Raw genomic sequence first — 18630 nt, forward strand, 5'->3', positions numbered from 1 at the left:
GTACAGCAGCATACCTGCACTGCTTTTGTGCCTTGAATAGCACAACAACTAGAACTCAGACACAGAAGATTTCTGACTGAACAAAACCAGGTTTTCATAGCTTATAATGTGAAATATTGCCAGGGATTACTAATTTAATAAGTCATTGAAAGCTTATAAGTATACCTGTTTAAGGGTAAAAACTTACAGCCACTGGAGTATGCAATCTCCAAAAAAACGTTATATAAGTAATCCAAATTCTACTAAAGTCAGCAAGGATGAATCTGACCATTAATAAAATAATTTTGAGAACAAAGCCTGTTCCTTACTGTACTAAATTTAAATATGCCACTATCTGATATATATATATAACACCATCTCACTGAGCCCCCACTTTGGTAATTTTGTCAACATACCACCAACTTTTCTCTAAGTAAATCCAAGATTTAACACATTTCTCACACTGCCAACAGACAGTTAGCTCTCTTCTCAGAAGTGTGGTAGATAACAAGGAAAACACATTCAGGATGGCTTTCCTAACAAAAGTCTGATGCTTTCCTACTGTTATGGAAAAAGAGTAGAAGGAAACACATACTTTTTTTCCTGTAACCTGATGTTCTTTCAAGGACATTTGCATGACTAACATTACAATGTATGACCAGCTACTACAAAGAGTTCAAAATGAAGGCAAACAGAAATATGCGTGTATGTAACTTCCACCACAGTAAGTCTTATAACTTAGACAGTATCCTAACGGTAATAGTTTCTAAGTTTTTTGAAGCTGCCAAAGGAAAAATTAAATCATGACAGACTGGCAAAGAAGAAAGTATGCACAAGGAACACACAGCACAGGAAGTGCAGTGTTAAGTGAGTTTCAAAATTATCTAAGTACCTATTAGACAAAGTAGTACATCTACATAGTTGTAACTGCAAATTTTTGTTGCAAGAGAAAACAGGACAGAATATCAAGTGTAAAGGGACTAAGAAGAGGGTCTAACAGAGTGTCAAAAAAATCTATTACAATTATGTCTGTCCAACTCTCCCCAAGAAAAAAGATTAGTCAAATTTGCAGTCCATGCTCTGTTTGCGCCTACATAGACTGCCTGTCCACACATACTTAAAAACTCTCAAAGACAAATTGCTGAAAAATTTGACGTATGCTGTTTTGGTGACCTTATTTTATTATAACATCAATAAGCCATAGCATCATATTAGTATTTTATTTAACCACCTCTTCATCAATAACTAAAACTTTGAAATAAGAACAACTTGTTTTGAAAGCTATCCTACATCTATGCACCACCTGCTGTGCAACTGCTTCATCATCCTTCTGCTCTTCAGCTGCACGCTCGCAAAAAACGTTTCGCAAAGCCTGGTCAATTACGCAAGGTGTGCATCAGTTGCTAAAGAAACTGCTTCAGATACTCACCATCATCAAGAGCTGCAGACTCTCAGGGCTGGTGCCAGGCAAGGTGTCTGCGCGTTTGCATGAGACATTTATGCTCAGTATAGTACAAAGTTTAGTTTCAGTATGTTTTTATCTTACACATTTTACCACTGTCTCCTAGTTTGTAGTGCCCTAAACGTCCCCCAGAAAGGAAGAAATAAAAAGCATTAAAGTATACCTTCAGCAGCTTTTCCTTGAAATAGGTATATGTACAACTATTTTGGGATATAACAACTACCATCTGAGAATTCATATACTGCATTTCTTACTAGCAGAAGTCTAAAACAATCTCTTGGGAACAACCAGACACTATTGCCTTTGGAATTCTTGTTCACTGACACAAGATAACTTTATTCTCTCTAGATGTTACCAAAATGTTAAAAGTTACTTACGGTTTTCCCCCAGGAATCCCTGCTAGATTTGGAGGGATTCCAGGTACTCTCATGTGAGGAGGAGGATCAAACCCAACCTGACAACAAAAAATGAATTAATCTCACACTTTCAATTTCTCATTCAGCAAACCCCTTCTCCTCACCCCCAAGATACCAGGCATTTAACCGAAACGTTGCTTTTACCCACAGTATTAGGTAAATGCATGTCATTTTGCAGGCAGAGGTGGAAACAACATGTTTTCCTTAGACGTGCTTCGGCTAGAAGTATTTGTATGAGAATAGAAAACCAATAATGCATATCATGCGTTCACATCACTAAGCATAACACAAATATCCCCTGTGTTAGCACAGAGCAGGCCCTGGAGTGAGTCCATGGCACGTTGGGGTGTAGGCACACCAGCGCTCCCCAGCTCTGCAACAGCCAGCCTGCACCCACACAGGCACGGCGCTGTGACAGGCAGCAGCTTCAGGCCCCAGCCAACATCTCTGCTGGGCTCCACGTCGCATCATGTGGGCACGTCAGCAGACAGATCTCTCATGTGGCTACACCATAGGGTGTCTTTCCACTAAACTTTTATATCCTCAACAAATATTTATGTCAAACAATTCAAACGGAAATTCTGGCCTAAACAGCCTGAGTTTTTCTTCTGAAGACTATACCTGACTTAAAATTCTTCACGCTTGAAGGAGTGCATATGTGATTTAGAATTGCCACGTTTTCATATAAAAGCCCTGTTTGCCAGTTTGAAAAAAGTAGCCGTATCTACAATAATGAGATGATGACAATGTTAAGTCCAATCTTGCAAATACACAAGCAGGTAAGTCTATCTACATGTAAAGCTGCCACCAAGCTTATGTTTGCAGAATCAGGCCTCTAGGTTTTTCTGCTCAACAGCAACTGTAACTACTATGCTCCACTTACTATACCCACAACAACAACTATTCTTAACAATCCTTATGACAGAGGTCCAAGACATGTACCAACCAACATAGAGACACAGGTAAAAAGACTTGTGTATGTTTCAAGATTAATTTGTTGTGTCTGTGCAGAACACAAATCTGGTTCAGTAAGAGAAAAGCAGATGCTGACAGCACCAATCAAATGTTTTGTACCTACCACAGCCTACTTTTTAATTTAAAGCATACAATTATTTTTTGGCATTTATTAATCAGTGAAAGCACTGATGAAGGTAAAGAAAAAAGGAAACATTCATAAATACACCAAGTTTCTTTGCTTTCAAGGTGCAAATGTGTTTCTCCAGCCACGCAGCAAAGTGAAACGCACAGTGAAGCTGTCAAGCCTCTGGCGCTGCTGTAACTTGGGAATTTGACAGTGCTAAATGAAGCATGTAGCTCTTCTCAGTCAACCACAACTCACGCGACTGAGATTGCATGCAACGTATGGCCTACCATAGGAGACCTTCCATAGGCAACCACAGCAGCTGCAGCAGCAGCAGCACTCATCTGGGGTGACATATTGTGCAGACTGGCATAGGCTGCCCCTGGACTGGTTAATTCTCCATTCATGCCAGCATGAGGTACCATTCCAAATGGAGCAGGGTACGGTCCTGGAACTGCCAATGGTGTCCGCAAACCTGCAGCTGCAAAATAAAGAAGTAAAGTAGTTCTATTTTTATATTCCTGCATACAGGGAAGAAAACAACCCCTTTTGTCCCCTACCATACCTAATCTTCCCACATACTGCCAAGAAACACTGCCATAATTTATCACTACCACCACCTCTTTTCACTCAGTATAAATAAGTTCTACTGAAGTCTGAACTTGCTGATTACTTATAACAATCTCTTCTAGAATTACCTATTTCCATTTCTGTAATATTTCCCTGTTTACATTAATCTCTCCTTTGCCAAATTAAGCACTAAAGCTGACAGACCTGGTTTACACAGCTCATGTCTGAAGTAACTGTGCTGAATAGCAAAAGTAAACTTCCCCCTGCATTTGTCAAGATTTACACTGCAGCAAATATTAGTAGCTTCAGACAAAAAGCTAGAGAAGAGATTGCATTCAGAAGAAGTACCAGAAATTTCTGAGAAGTCTTTTTATACTGTTTTCAGTCCCTGGGTTATTTGTGTTAAAAAAAAAAAAAAAAAGTAAACAAAGAAGGATAAGAGATAGAAAGGTATTCAAACTCTTGATAATCCAAACATCTGCTTCTCATCAAGCCCTCTCCTGATATCAAGAACAAAGCAATACATTTAGTTAACATTCACATAGAACCACACATGTAAAAAAAAAAGATTAATTTTGGAACCATAAAAACACGTGAGGTAATGCATTACCAGCTTGGTTAACCAGAGGGTCCATTGTTGGAGGCTTGCCAAGGCCTGGACGAAGTCCTGGAGTTGCGCTAGTGCCTGGGGTTGGCACATCACTTCGAGGAGTTGGTGTGCTGGATTTCAGAACAGGCGTGCTGGCTTTTTCATGCTGGTATCATTAAACAAATTAAATGAGTATTATTTTTAATCCAGGCCATATTATACAATTTATCACAACAGCAGCTGGGATGCTGGGCACCTACTACTTAGTCCCTCAGCCAGTTTTCATAAATCCACGCAATGCTGACAACATTAACTTGTGAAAGAGAAATGCTGACCTTTTTGATTGCTGCCAAAATTAAAATAAGAAATGAAACGTAGAAAGTTATTTTTCCTTCTTCCATTGGCATGAAAAAAAAAAATCCTGAACTTATTTTTTTTCAGGACAATAGACTATGCATCACCAAATCATTTTAGCTTGAAATCCTTACTGTCTCAGTTATTACTGGACACAGTAAGTCTAAGTAGAAAAACAAAGTATCACCATAGTTAACAGTATAAAAAAATTGTGACATAGAAGCTATGGAGAATCTGACCAAAATATTATTGATGTTTCAGGAAAAGTTTTCAAAGAGTAACAGCTTATTTAGAAGTTTAACAAAAGCCTGGAAAACTCCTTAGTCACTATATACAGACTGTGTTAATCCATAAAACTACTGCTCAAGAAAGAACAAATAATGCTAAAGTGATTCTTGTACTATGTAATAAATTTGCAACTCATTTGACAGAAGTGCAGAAAACATAAGAAATCAAATTGAAGCAGGAAATATTGCTGAGTAGGGAAGCAGAATAATACTGTAAAGGCCTGAAAAAACAGCAGTTGCAGGGAAATGGAGAGTGAGACTTTACAAGAAAGAAGACCACTTATCCAGACAACTACCCACCAGACTCATTTCTTTGGATTTTAGGGAAGTGGAACTTCCTGAAGAGGCTGTAGATGCTGGACTGCTAGAGGCATCTTTCTTGAGCAGGCGGGTTTTATCTATACCGTTTTCACGTGGTGAATGAGTGGGACTTGCCCTTGGAGAGGAAGGATCCTAAAACAATGAGAAGGGAGGAACAGCACAGAACTGTGTCATGGGTTAGTACATAACCAGCACTAAGAAGCCTATGGGGAAAAAAACTAGAAGAATTTAAGCAGTAGGTTCAAATGACAAGACATTTTGTTATCTCTATAGAAAAAAAAAAAAGCTGAAATCCCTCCACATCAATTTAGAGACATAAAAGCATATAGTAAGCAATCTGGTTTCATTTTACACTATATGCAGTCATAAACGGTTTCCAAGCATAGAGCTTGAAATCTAAGTATACCCAAATACAAACTAAAGCAAGCACAGATGACATGTGATAAGACCAAGAAAGACCGAAAGGAACTGCAGTAATTTACACTGTTCTCTACACACTGCTAGTGACAACAAACATTTCAATAATCTATTTTAGGCCACACAAACCTTGCTTAACTTTGTCTTCAGAAGAAGAGATAAAGATGCGTGCTTTATATGCCGTAATATCTGCCACTTCCTTCTAAATATCATCTGCAAATGCCTCACTACTTAAATCTACAACAAAGATGGAAATCACCTCTCAGGTGGTTATCTTCCTCTCTTCCAGAGCACTGTCTGTATTTACTTTAACATGAAATAGCCAGCCCAGCCAGCTACAATGGCATCAGAGCTCCAGGTCCTCAATGCTCCTCTGGCTCATGAGAACAGCAGCAAGGAGGAAGCAGTCCTCACAGGAGGGCACTAACTCCACAGATCGATGATTGAGCAGTTTCACTGTAACCAGGGCTTCTGAAAGGATTACTAAAGTCCTTAATTGGTTATCCATTTTTCTACTTGGCTGACATCATTTGGGCACTTGAAGCTGCTGAAGACACTTCTCTGTCAGATTTTCTCCCTGTGCTTTTCACAGAGCAGCAGAATCTCACTACCATATTCAGGCTTCCTAAACCTCTTTGTTGTATGAAATAAAAAATGAAGGAAAGGGAAGGATGTTCCTTTCACCTTCATGCCACCGCCAAACCTCTGACTTTAGCTGACTTCCATTCTAAAAACTAAACATTTCTGGAAAATGCTGTATTTAACACAGCATGTTAAAATACTACTAAGGTACCAAAAATCTTTTTAATAATACTCCTGCTATTAAATCCAAGGTCAGGTATTGACTTCCTTTTTCATTTGAAGACAGTAGTTTGAGAACCTCTGCCCTCTACCTGCCTCTCACCACAACTGTCACCACTACAGAGCAGCTGAGAACTGTCAGAACATAACTGCTGAGAGAACAGTCCTGGACAAAGCAGTAGAAGGAAAAGCTGACAAGGCATCTAGATAAAGCTCAGAGGAAGACATAGTAACTGAGGTACTAACAAAGAAGAAGTTGTGAATATTTTAACATATCCACACAGAAGATTCTTTTTCTTCTAGCATCTAAATGCAGTTTTCCTTAACTTTTGGGCAAACATCAAGACTACAAAAATGAAAAAAGTTACCTCATTGGACACATCTACAACCAAGTTATCGTCACTCTTGTCCCCATCACTGTCCTATTAAAAATAAATAAATATAGTGTTCATTTCAATTAGTACATTAAGAGCCCAGAGAGAAAGACTACACATCTACTCAGACATTCTTTTTCCTAAACAAAAAGCAAACCATCTTTTAGTACTTACGAGCAATACGGTAAACAATGAAAACAGGAACACAACACCTTATTTCTGCTTCAATAATAAAACCCAAATAAGATAGAAATAGTTGAAAGGTGGTGGTCTCACCAACAGCGCAAGACGGTCAAAGACTCCTCCCTATTACCACTGTAAACAGTGTTATTACTACTCCTTAACACAAACTCATTCTTTTCATGTGCATACCTAAAAAACTCAGTAAGTTGCAGAAAGCTTTTAGGAATTCGTTTAATGAATCAACTTCCTCAAAGTAGTAGAACAACTTTTGTTCTTTTACAGAAAGGAAAATTTTGAAATGTAAAGTTCTGGGGAAGAAAAAGCTTCAGAAATGACAAGGCATTTCAACATTTTATGCCTAAAAAACCCAAAAACATAATACTTTGACATTCCCAAACTGAAATGTTTTATTGTGGCTTGTCAAGCTTCATTTTCATTATTTCACATAAATCTGTGTTCACCTGAGCTGTTCTAGTGCCTCCTGATAGCTGTTACACAAGTGCCTCCTGGTCCCTATCTCCAAAATGGGCTGGGATGTCCCAGTAGACACATGCTATGGTACACAGTGGTCTAGTGATTTCCACAGAGGAACGTGATGGTTCAACCAGAAGATGAGTCTTAACTCCAGAAAAAAAAAAAAAAAAAAAGACAGTGAACAACAAGACTTAAAATTTTCCTGTGGGCAAGTTTGATATTTCCAGTACTTTAAGGTAAAAAGTTTCTAGGCAAACAAATCAGCTATACAAGACTGCTCAAACTGTCCCCTATCTCTTGCTTTCAATGTCTGGGCTATCACACTTAACACTGGCAGAGGAACTAGAACACCAGTTCCTTCTTCTCACTCCAGGCCATAAATATTTCAAAAAACCCCTGAAAAACCCAAACATGTACTTTCAACCCTTTCCTTCTTCTTTAGCAGCTGAATATTGCTGCAAGAAACATTGCAAACATAGTGGAGAACCCAGAGTGTCACTGAAGACAGAATGGTGGCTCAATCTGCCACTCAGAAAGCTGTCCAACCATAGGGTGCAAAAGGAAAAGGAGCTGGAAAGCTTCAGCTTGGGTTATCTGCCACTCCTTGAAAAGTATGAAGCACCCAGAAGGCAAGAATAGGTTAGAACATATTTGTGTACGTGGGAACACAGTAAGTGGGACAGTTGTTCACCAGAAATGCCACCCCTGAGGAGGGCAAAAATAGCTGCCAAGCAATGATTAAGTGTACTCCACTGCCTTTCTCATCTTGAGAAATGGAAATTTACTGGAAGTATCAAAGGCATCTCTTATAGGGACTTTTAGTATCAGAAAATTCTGCTCACTCACAATCGCACAGGTTGAAACTATACAGATTCTAACATGAAAATCACTCAGAAGACAAAAAGAAAAAAAAAAAAAAGCATTTTGCATGTTATTTCCAAAAGCAACAATTCCTAAAACTCATTTATCTCCCTTCTGATGAATGCAGTACTTCCTTGTCCCTCATAGGGCCTCACTTAAAACAAGCTCAAAAGCAGCAGCTCTGTGTTTGCAGAATCAGGAAACCTTTAAAAAGAAAGATCATCTTCCAGATTAGAATAAATCTGGAACTTTCAAATATCCTTATTTTGCTCAATTCTTTATTTTGATACTGCTTTTATCTGTAAAATCCATTTCAAGGAAATAGCAAAGAGATCCACATGTTTAAAATGTGGATTAAAACAAACTGCTTCTACAATGCAATAATATTTTTTTTTCCAGTAGAAATACAAGAAAGAAAAAGCAAAATAAGTTTTTCCTCTATTTTTTTTTTTAATTTAAATAAGAAATGTAGCTTAAGAATGCTTAATCTTCAAATATTCAAAATGAAAAATTCCCATAGAATATAAAACCCTCAAAGTTGAGGGAATAAGATAGGGACATTTGCCAAACCCTTATGTATTCAAAATGTGATTATCAGAAAGTGGTGAGAATACAACTTGCAAAACTGTAATAGTACTACAATGCCACAGTGTGTAGAAAGGGGAAAGTAGCCTCATCTATTCTTAATAGTTCCAGGCTATCCAGTAGCTGCTCAGAGATACTCTAGGTCCAAGGGGAGAAATTTCCCTAACAAACAGTGGGGAAATAAAGTGATTTTCTCTTGGGTTTCAATAACCAGGAAGTAATTAGTGATAGGCTTTGTAGAAACCAGACAATCTGCCACACTATTGCTGCCTAGAGTAATATTTTCTCTTAGATTTAAGTTCTGCTTCTTAGTACTCTTTCACAGCAGTACTAGTGTCTAAAGCCTGTTTAAGTATTATCCTGTGATTTGATTAAGAATTTAGACTTGAAGCTGAAAGCATATGTGAACTTTTTCAGGTTCATGTACCATTATACGGAAGGGCCTCTTCAAAACCAAGTAGCAAGCAAGCTAGGTAAAGATGCAGAACACAAACAGTGAACTTATTTCAGTTTGCGTTCTGCTGAAACTGTCATATCAACCAAAGCAAACTTTAATAAGCTGGCACAGCCTCTTCAGATACGCAATTTGCAATGGTAATTATTACCCAAGGTGGTAGCAGCTAGTATCAAAAAAATGTACTAAAGCCCCTCAAATCAACAAAATCTTCCATTTCAAACCAACCTGCAGGTTTAGAGCAGTCCAGAAAGGATCTCTTGCTTGGACTCTGAGAAATGCCCCAGAATACCTGTGAACCCCAAACAGCTACACCTAGCTCATTATTCCCCGTTGAAGAGTATTACTTGGCAATAGCCCAAACTATCGAGTCACAACTCTTCAATGGTAATATGGTCTCCCTGGCACATATATTCATCAGCCTCTGGAAACATCCTGCCTTGTTCTTCTTAGCTCTTTTACTCCTTACATCAGAACAGTATGTGCAAATAAATTAATCATTTCTTTGACTCAGATCTGCTTACATAGTGGCTGGAATCCTTATCATCCACCTTTCTCTTTTTGATGTCATTGGTATATTCAGGGCCATTCCTGCGTTTATCTGTGCTTCGCAGACTGTCTGGGACCAACAGAGAATTACTCTGCAAAGACAAAAAACAAGGTTAATCAAAAATTCTTTTCAAGATTCCTTTACATATGCTTAAAAACTCAAATTGGATATGATAGATGCTTTAGAAATGTGATACCTACATAGTCTTTCATTCCATTTAATTCAACTCAAAGTCCTCCAGGCAAACATGTACAGCTTCATGCATTCTAAGAAGCTCAGCTTTTCGTTGTTCAACTTCTCAAAAGTTTAGTTCACTTGTCAGTCATCATCTATTTAACTACTTAATTCAACTGAATATATTGTTCAGGAGAAGCAGGATTGCTGTTTATTCATGAGCACATAACAATGATTTATTTTTTTTTTTTAAATATACAGATCTCATATAATAAAAGAGACTTACTAAACATAATCTGAATGATGGCTCACCTCAGACCATCATAAACAGTTGAGGCTTTGATATGTCTAGACCTGCAGGCATGGATAGATATATGGCAATGTGCCTTTAACTCTTCAAATAACAAATATTGAGCAAATAAAGTTATGCAGTACTCATTTGTGAGCTGCTGTAATCTCTAGTTGGATGCCTTCAACAAATGTATGGCAAACAAAGATCAAATATTTTACTTCCAGCATAGCATTCACGACTAGTGTAAAATTAAGGCTAAAGTGTTGTTTAATAAGACTTGGTCTGAAAAACTGAGGCGCACACAAACACACACACAAAAGACTTATCTTTTCCTCAAACTACATGGACTGCTTTCATTCATGCTAAGTTATGCTAAGTACAAACTGTTGACTCAAAGAGAAAGGCATTTTAGACATTTTTCAGTCACATGACAATTTGACATGCCCGTGATTCCCATCTCTGCTCCAGCTAAAGCATTAAAACAATGTTACAATGAGTTCTTTTAAGTGCAGGATTAGCATATGCAAGAGGGCAATTTGTTCAGTGATGTGTTAATGCTATGAACAATACCGAAAGAGTTGAGAAAAAAAAAATCTCATTTCACAAAGACCTGGTAAGCTTAGTTCCTAAAAGCCAAGTACATGCTTACATAAATAAATATATGCTCACATAAAGATATAAGTAAATACGTATTTACACACATACACATATCTCTCACAAGGTAAAAGCCTAATACTGACAGATATATACAATGATATAAGTGTACGCCCTCAAAGGAAATACTTAGATCTACCCAAGAGCCAGAGATATTTACTCTTAATACAACTCAAACATATACTAATAGCCAGTGAACTGTGCACCAAATGGCTTCCCGTTTAAAACTTGAGGACAGCAGGCTAGTTTTGCAGAGACGTTAATGTTTAGTCCTAAGGAGAGGGAAAACAAAACAGGGTACATAAGCCAATCTGAATCCTCTTTTTCCTACTTCAGAAGCTGCACTTTAAAGGCAACCCTAAGCTCTTTTATTCATGACTATTCAAGCTAAATAAATGCCAAGGGACTTACATAAAGCATACAGGAGGGTATAATGAAATTCAGTAAAAAGAAGCTCAAAATAATGTCTTTACCACAATGTTTTGCAGCTAAAAGGTGGGCTTGTTGGATCACTGAACTAATTGCCTTGACAAATAGTCTGTATTTAACCCCTTATCCACTCCCAGATGCACACAAACTCAGGGATTCACTAGTGTGAAAAGCATTAAAACCCATCTTCTAAATTTAATATAAATTTAATATTAAGAAGCAAGCTGTAAATTCAAACTTGAGCAGAGATTCATGCTTTACAAATGTCTTTTCTTCAGGAGCAAAGTCTTTTAGTTAGGAGATACTTCCCTTAACAAAAATCATTATTTTACTTCTGAAGAGTTTAGAATGGAACGATGAAGGCAAATGTAGTAGAGTGAATAAATGCAGTTTCTCATTTTAAATTACCAAAACTATGCACAAATAATGGAAAGGTGGCAAAGGGGCAGTGGCTGGGAAAAATTTACCAACCCTGTTATTTGAAGTTACTACACAAAAGCGTACAGAACAGCCCACAAATTCTGGCATCAAATGCATGTAACTACAATGGCCAATATTTTTTTCTGGTTTAATGTAAAGTCTACCTAGAGAATGCTGTCAATATTCTGTACAGTTTGTATTATGGAATTTCAATACTGTGAAGCATAGGTAAGACCTCCTATGTACACCTAGCTCCCACTGTCTCCTAAATGCCAAACAAACACTATTACATCTCCTCAAAAGACTGATGGCTTACTTATCATGTTAAAATACAATTATAACAAGCCTGTTCTGCAAAATATTCCCCTCTATAGTCATATTTACACTGCCCTTCTCTGACTTACCACATTCATTTAAATCCCTGTTCTCTGAAATCAGACTTTCCATGCTAAAAGTTGTAGAGCAGCCTTTTTCACAATAAATCCACTAGCAGTTGCAAATAAGATCATGCCATTACTCTGGCAAAATTTAACTGCAACCTCAATAATTACAAACTTGCTGTTTTCTTTCCCTTAGTAGTTCAAGGAAGTTCTAACAATTGTGACTGAAATCAGGTAAAGCATAACTTTTGATGAAAACCAGTTTGCTACTGTAACCTACTACCATAAGATTATATTCAACAATATGAAAATATGCATATCTTAAAGTAAGGGTGTATCCTGACCCATAAAGTAACAAAGGAAATACAAACGAGAACTGGGAAAGAAGATCGTATGTGCTTTGGGCTATTGACACTTCTTACCCACTTAATGTTAAGGTTCAGGGAACAGTGAGAACAGCCTACTGAAAGCGACCTTTCCTCATTTCAGCTCCGGTACAGTTTATATTTGTTATATGTTCACTACCAAGCATACGGTTAGCTAGCAGACAGCAGCAACAGCTTCACAATGATAGAGTTCTCCTTATCTTCTCTTTAAAAAAAAAAAAAACAAAAACTAGTTCTTCTACCACACCTACTAACATCTGATTTGTTTGCAAAATAGGACACTTTTATTTTAGCTATAATATTTACATAATTTTCAATAATGCTATAGAAATTTTCAGCTGGGATTGATCTTCAATAATAACATTTGTACATAAAGGGAAAAAAGATATCATTTTGTCTTAATTTCAGCAGACTAGACACAATTGAGGATAATCCTTGCTTTCATACTTGGAGTTCAATTTATTAGGGATTACTAATGCAACATCTGTAAATCATGTCTCTCAGATCAGAATGGTCAAATCAATTTTATGTAAATGTTTTATTTTTGTCCCAATAATTCCATATTTATTCACATAAATTCCTTCTTCAAATAAGACCCAAAATAAAACAAAAAGCCTAACGTAGCACTACATCCTGTAAGAGTTACCACACTGGATAAGGGCTGTGTGACAGGAAACTGAGGATCATAAAGCGGTCTTGTTGCCAGCAAAAGTTAAACACTGAAACCACCAGCAGCAAATTTGAAAGTAAAACCTAGTAATGACACATAGAGAAAAGGTAGGTTCCCTATTAGGAGGATAACACTCGCTATTCAAATGTGGTTCTTCAAGGGCCCTGCAGTTCCCCATTGGAACTGCTTCCAAACCACAACTACGTGTGCCAGCGGTATAGGCTCAGCACCCACTGTATCTCACTTAGCCCTAGTTATCATACAGCACAGACACCCCGCTAGAACATCCAGAACCGACAATTAACTTTATACTGATCATTATAGCAATTAAATAACAGTATTTACGTGACATCTGTACTCATGGTTCAACTACACCTGGTCTCAACTAAGAACTTCTCTAGTGCTGGGCTCCTTATCCCTCCCAGTCCCCTTTCCCCCAAGGACATGCACACAGACACTTGCTCTGTGCTTGGCCATTCACTGTCTCTGCACATCCAAACCAACTGCACTCACCTGCCATCAGAGCCTGTCATTACAGCTCCTGACCTGCGCTTGCCCATATTAAGCAGTGCCACTGTGTTTATTTAACCTTACACCAGACCTGTGCTGCTGCACCACACCCAAGTGTTATCTACAGATACCAGTTCTTAGACAGTAACAAATGTACTCCCTTGTTGAATAAGCAAAACAGGGTCAAGTCTAACAGCTACAGCCACATCAGTTACTCAGCAGTCCCACTGCCCCTAGTTGGGACTCTCTGATAGGACTATAGTGGACATTTGAAGAGGGACTAGCGGTTAACCATCCCCCAGCAAGGCACGAGATTGCACTCAAAGTTATTTAAATCAAGAATCATTAACTTCCATTTGTTGAATATGCTTCTTACAAACATGCATCAACAACCCGAAAGTTGACTTACAAAGTCAGTAGAGTTTGTTTTAAATTGCCAGTGACTGAAAGCTACTGACTTCACCCTCTTTTCACTCACAATTTTAAGTTATATTTATACTAGTATGTTAGAAACAATGAAATCCAGAACCCTAAATGGATTTGAGTCACTCTCCACATTGATTCCATAATCAGGAGATATTAACAGAGAATAAGACTTCTGTTGATTTCAGTATTTTCTAGCTGATGTTTGTGAGAATCAGGGTATCCATAAAAATTTGTACCAGAACACCCCAATCCTCTTATTCTTTGCCATCAGCCTCATGCTGCTTTCTATTAGTTACAAACTAAACTGCAACGTGTCATCCTACATCTCTTCTGTATGAAAAATTTCTGCTGAAACTAATTAGCAGTTTGCATCCATGACGACTGTAAGATTTGACTTACTTCTAAGTTGACAGAACCAATAAAAATAAAAGATATAACTCACTAAATAAACTTGCATTTTTAGATTACAAGCTATATAATGGAAAATAAACACTATTCACAAAGGCCAAGATGCATACATGTGCTACACTGACGAGTATCCTACATTTTCATGTAACTCCTTCTTTGATTTTTCTCCCTTATTTAGAAGAATTAAAATACTAAATGAAAACAGCTTGCACATATCAACCAAAAAGCAGCATCCAAATGTGCATGCTCCATTCCTCCAAGACTGGGAGAGGAGGAAGAGGACAGAGAGCTAGAGACACTGAAAATTCTTATCCTGTAAGAAAAAAGCATTTGCTTTGCAAAACAAGAGCAGCATTTATGCTCAACAATGTAGGTTAAAAAAAAATTCTTGCAAAATGTATGACTACTTCGTAAGTCTTAGAAAACAAGTTCAGTGTTTTCGTGAGGACAAAAGACAAACATCAGCTTTAATGTAAACTGCAAGTCAGATTTCACTGTCTACAAATTATTACTGGTACAACAGAGCGCTTCAGAACATTTGCATTTTGATTCTGTCCAAACAGCATACCAGAACAGTGGGAAGACAAGCAATAAATGAACATCTAAGATGAGTTTGAGAAATGTTGCCAGTATGTTCCCTAGAGAAAAAAATGCAGACATCAAAGTTCTTTTCCACTGATGTCTCCCAAATCTTTATTAATCTTCAGTTGCAAAATTTGCTTACTTCACCTGGCATCATTACCTGCAGCCAGACTATGTCACAACAGTAGGGATGCCTGTCTTCCCACAATAACATGACCCAGTTTTGAATGGTCAGAGATACATCAGCCAAAACCCACCTGCCATTACCTACGTAGTCCTGTAATTTAATTTTGACCAAATAATTTTAGCAGTTCATGTATGAAGTATGCTATTATTAACAACTCAAAGGTTATATATTACATAAACATGCATTTGCAAATAACTTATTTTCATTTTACTTCCCAAAACTTTAAGCAATATAGAAAAAAAAATGTAGCCCTTGCCATTTACATAAAGTGAAAGAAAAATGGTCACTGATCACAATCAAGAATAATGAAACCACTACATCTTTATATTCAATTGTAAATACATGAATCTCACTGCATTATTAAGTATTTCTAAAGACATGATACATAAAAGCTCATGACTGCTTATTTGCCTAAGGAGACTTCAAAAAAAAAAAATAAAACCAAATCTTATTTAAAAAACAATATGCTCTATCAATATGCCACAATGTAGTTTAACTCAAAGTTATGTAAAAAACCCCTCACTTTAAAACCAAATAGGTAAGCGCTAAATTGTAACATTTCAAACTTACACATTTAAAGCTGTCAGCTTCTACTGATGACAGTTGAAGGTCACTCTAAACATATGTGATGGAAAACATACTGTAGAACTGCACAGTAATATCAAAAATGAATAATTTAGATAACTGACAGACAACTACAGGTTTTGCAGTCATGGATGATGAAAGCAAGCCTTTGTGAGGATCTCTAGCAGCACAATTACACTAATACGTTACTTTGAAAATCAAATTGATCTTATCTTGGTGACCCAGGAGTTATAAAGTAATTTGCAAAGTAAGAACTTACTGCTCAGTTGAAACCATATGTAAAACTTAAATAGACCTGCTGGTATGCTTGTGTACTTGTGACCAATTTTATACTATCCCTAAAAATGTATTTTATATTAAAAAGGAATCCATTAAAAATAAGAGAATTAGAGAAGTTCAAAGACTAAAACATTCCCAGCTGCTCATTTTAGCCACAAATTTGAACTGTCACTGAAATTATGATTCTTTCACTGAAGACACCATTTACTGCTAAGCCAAGATTCTAATGTAACACGGTATTCAAAAAAGTTTAAGTTCAAATTCAAGTTCACCTGTAGTCAGCTAGTAAAGTTTAATTTAATTACAAAGCATTATTCTCCATGGGGATCAAACAGAAACTACGGACACCACAGTGTAGTAAGCTGAACTTGATATATCCATACAGCAAAGTTATCTTATGAAATAAAGTCTCAGATTGTTTAAAGGTTACTTAGGCTTTTTTATCCTGTGTTTCCGACTACAGATAATAACCAAGAAATCATGACTCACACATATGGAGATAGAAGTGACTCCAGTGACAGTTTTATGTAGTTTAATTAAATAAAACTGACATATGCAGTAAACTAAGCAAGTGATCTTGCAAATTTCCCACAACATAAAAGCCAGATTTATTTTTTGACAGTTCTCCTGCCATATGCAAGAACTATTGTCAGCTACAAGATGAGTTCAGAGTCCAAATCTCACAATACTGTGAAACATTTGATTTTAACCCAAAAACCCTTCAGGAAAGTACATGATGGACAGGGGCAAGTAAGGATGGGAAGAGGGCAAGGCCAGGAAACTTAACAACCACATCAAATCACCAAGTCATCACTCCCACATGTCCACGAGTGTGTGTGTCCATACACATGGACTGCAATCCTCCTTCCTTAGCTCTTAAGATAACTTGATGAGAATCCTGCAGTTGACTAACACCACTCAAAGAAATACATACTACTCAAATAAATATGTCCCACTCAAAGAAATACATCCTTAAGAACTCTGAAGCTTCAGGAAAACCCAGCCTAAAATTATTTCCACAGCTACACTGTCATTAATAACATTAGGCAAGCAGAAATGAATCCTTCTTGCTTAGTAATCTAGAAACAAAAAAGTTTGCTGCAAAAGATATGTAGATTGTTTCCAGTAAATAACTGTCAAGCCCTAGTACAAAAAACTAAAAACAAAAAAACCAAAACAAAACAAAAAAAAGAGCAGCCAGAAAAATCAGAAGTTTAGTACCATAAAGGTATCTGTCAAATAACTTCTCCTAGTTATTTTCTAATTGAGAAAAGGAAACAAAACAGAGCTCAAATTCACCTCCAGCATCAACAAATAGCATTAGTTTTGTTACTTGAAATGATGTGAAAGCTTCACCAGTCCATCTCCAACAGATTAATATAGCAATATCACTCAAAACACAACAGTATAAGAAAGCTGTAACAAAGTAGTGCTTGACTGGTTTTCAGATAAGATTGTCTTAGACCAATTCTATTACAGCTTACGTCTAAAAGGAAAAAAAGTATTGCTAAGGAAGTTATACCTGAGGCACAAATTAAGCAGTAAACACATTTGTAGGGCTTAAGGAGATTCCATCAAAGAAACTTCTAGGGCCAAACACCATCATGACACATGAATTTTAAATTTCTCACCTGTTTCACAACTGTAACTCCTGAAAAACCTACAGGAAAAAATTTTAACTCTGACTAATGACATTACACTTTAATTTCCAGTCAACATTCTGTTTGATTTGCAGCTTCCCTTACACCCTAAATATGTAAACTAAAGTTCAAGCTTCCCCATAATCATTCTGCCCAGAAACAAATCCAATTCATACAGTCCCACAAACAAATGACTTGGTGTTCTGCATAAATCAAGAGCTATCTTAACAGAGAACACCTATGCCCAGTATCATGAAACTAACTAAAAGGAAGACAAAACAGACAAGCAGTGCAATGTCTGATTATTACATTATACAGAAGGGGAAACATTAGCAGGAATGTTGGTACTTACTGTGCCCGGCTCTCTGTCTGCTCCCGCAGTAACCAAGAAATGCACAGACATGCCCGTTCAGACACAGAGGCAAGAACAGAAATAAAAAAGGGGGGAAAAAATTAGAACACAAGCCGCAAACAGTTTTAAAATGGCTTTTATTTATATAAGTCATTGCACATTCCTAATACAGTGATTTCCTGAAAATTACAGTATTTTGTAAACATGATTTACAGTTTAACCATACACAAAGCCTAGTTGTATTTCATGACAGAATAAATTACTTTCTTTTCAAAAATTAGTCAAGTGCAATTTTGCCCAATATTTAATTGCGTACTAGATTTTAAGCCTATGAAACTAAAGTAACAGATGCAATTATCTAAATCTTCTGTTTGAACACATTCACTTCAAAATTTAATTTCTTGTTCCCCCTAACTTCCCACCCACCCATTTAACAACATGACTTTTTTGCAAAAGTTACCCATTATGCAATTAAACTGTTTTCCACAATACGGTGCA

At 37.0% G+C, this 18630-nt stretch overlaps 1 protein-coding gene across 3 annotated transcripts in view; it reads right to left on the minus strand.

Annotated features, from left to right (window-relative positions):
* Window positions 1–18630, minus strand: part of TLE1 (TLE family member 1, transcriptional corepressor) — a 72404-nt gene that overhangs the window by 13013 nt on the left and 40761 nt on the right. For 2 of the 3 annotated variants that reach the window (XM_080362716.1, XM_080362715.1), the window contains exons 8-14: window positions 18133–18149; window positions 9733–9849; window positions 6646–6699; window positions 5039–5191; window positions 4119–4263; window positions 3229–3419; window positions 1819–1895 (exon numbers count right to left, since the gene is read on the minus strand). In XM_080362716.1, coding sequence (XP_080218842.1) covers window positions 1819–1895; window positions 3229–3419; window positions 4119–4263; window positions 5039–5191; window positions 6646–6699; window positions 9733–9849; window positions 18133–18149 — 754 coding nt within the window. The remainder of the gene's footprint in view (window positions 1–1818; window positions 1896–3228; window positions 3420–4118; window positions 4264–5038; window positions 5192–6645; window positions 6700–9732; window positions 9850–18132; window positions 18150–18630) is intronic. The other variant, XM_080362717.1, reaches the window with a different exon arrangement.

The sequence above is a fragment of the Nesoenas mayeri genome (genome assembly GCF_963082525.1).
Source record: "Nesoenas mayeri genome assembly, chromosome: Z".
Lineage (NCBI taxonomy): Eukaryota > Metazoa > Chordata > Aves > Columbiformes > Columbidae > Nesoenas > Nesoenas mayeri.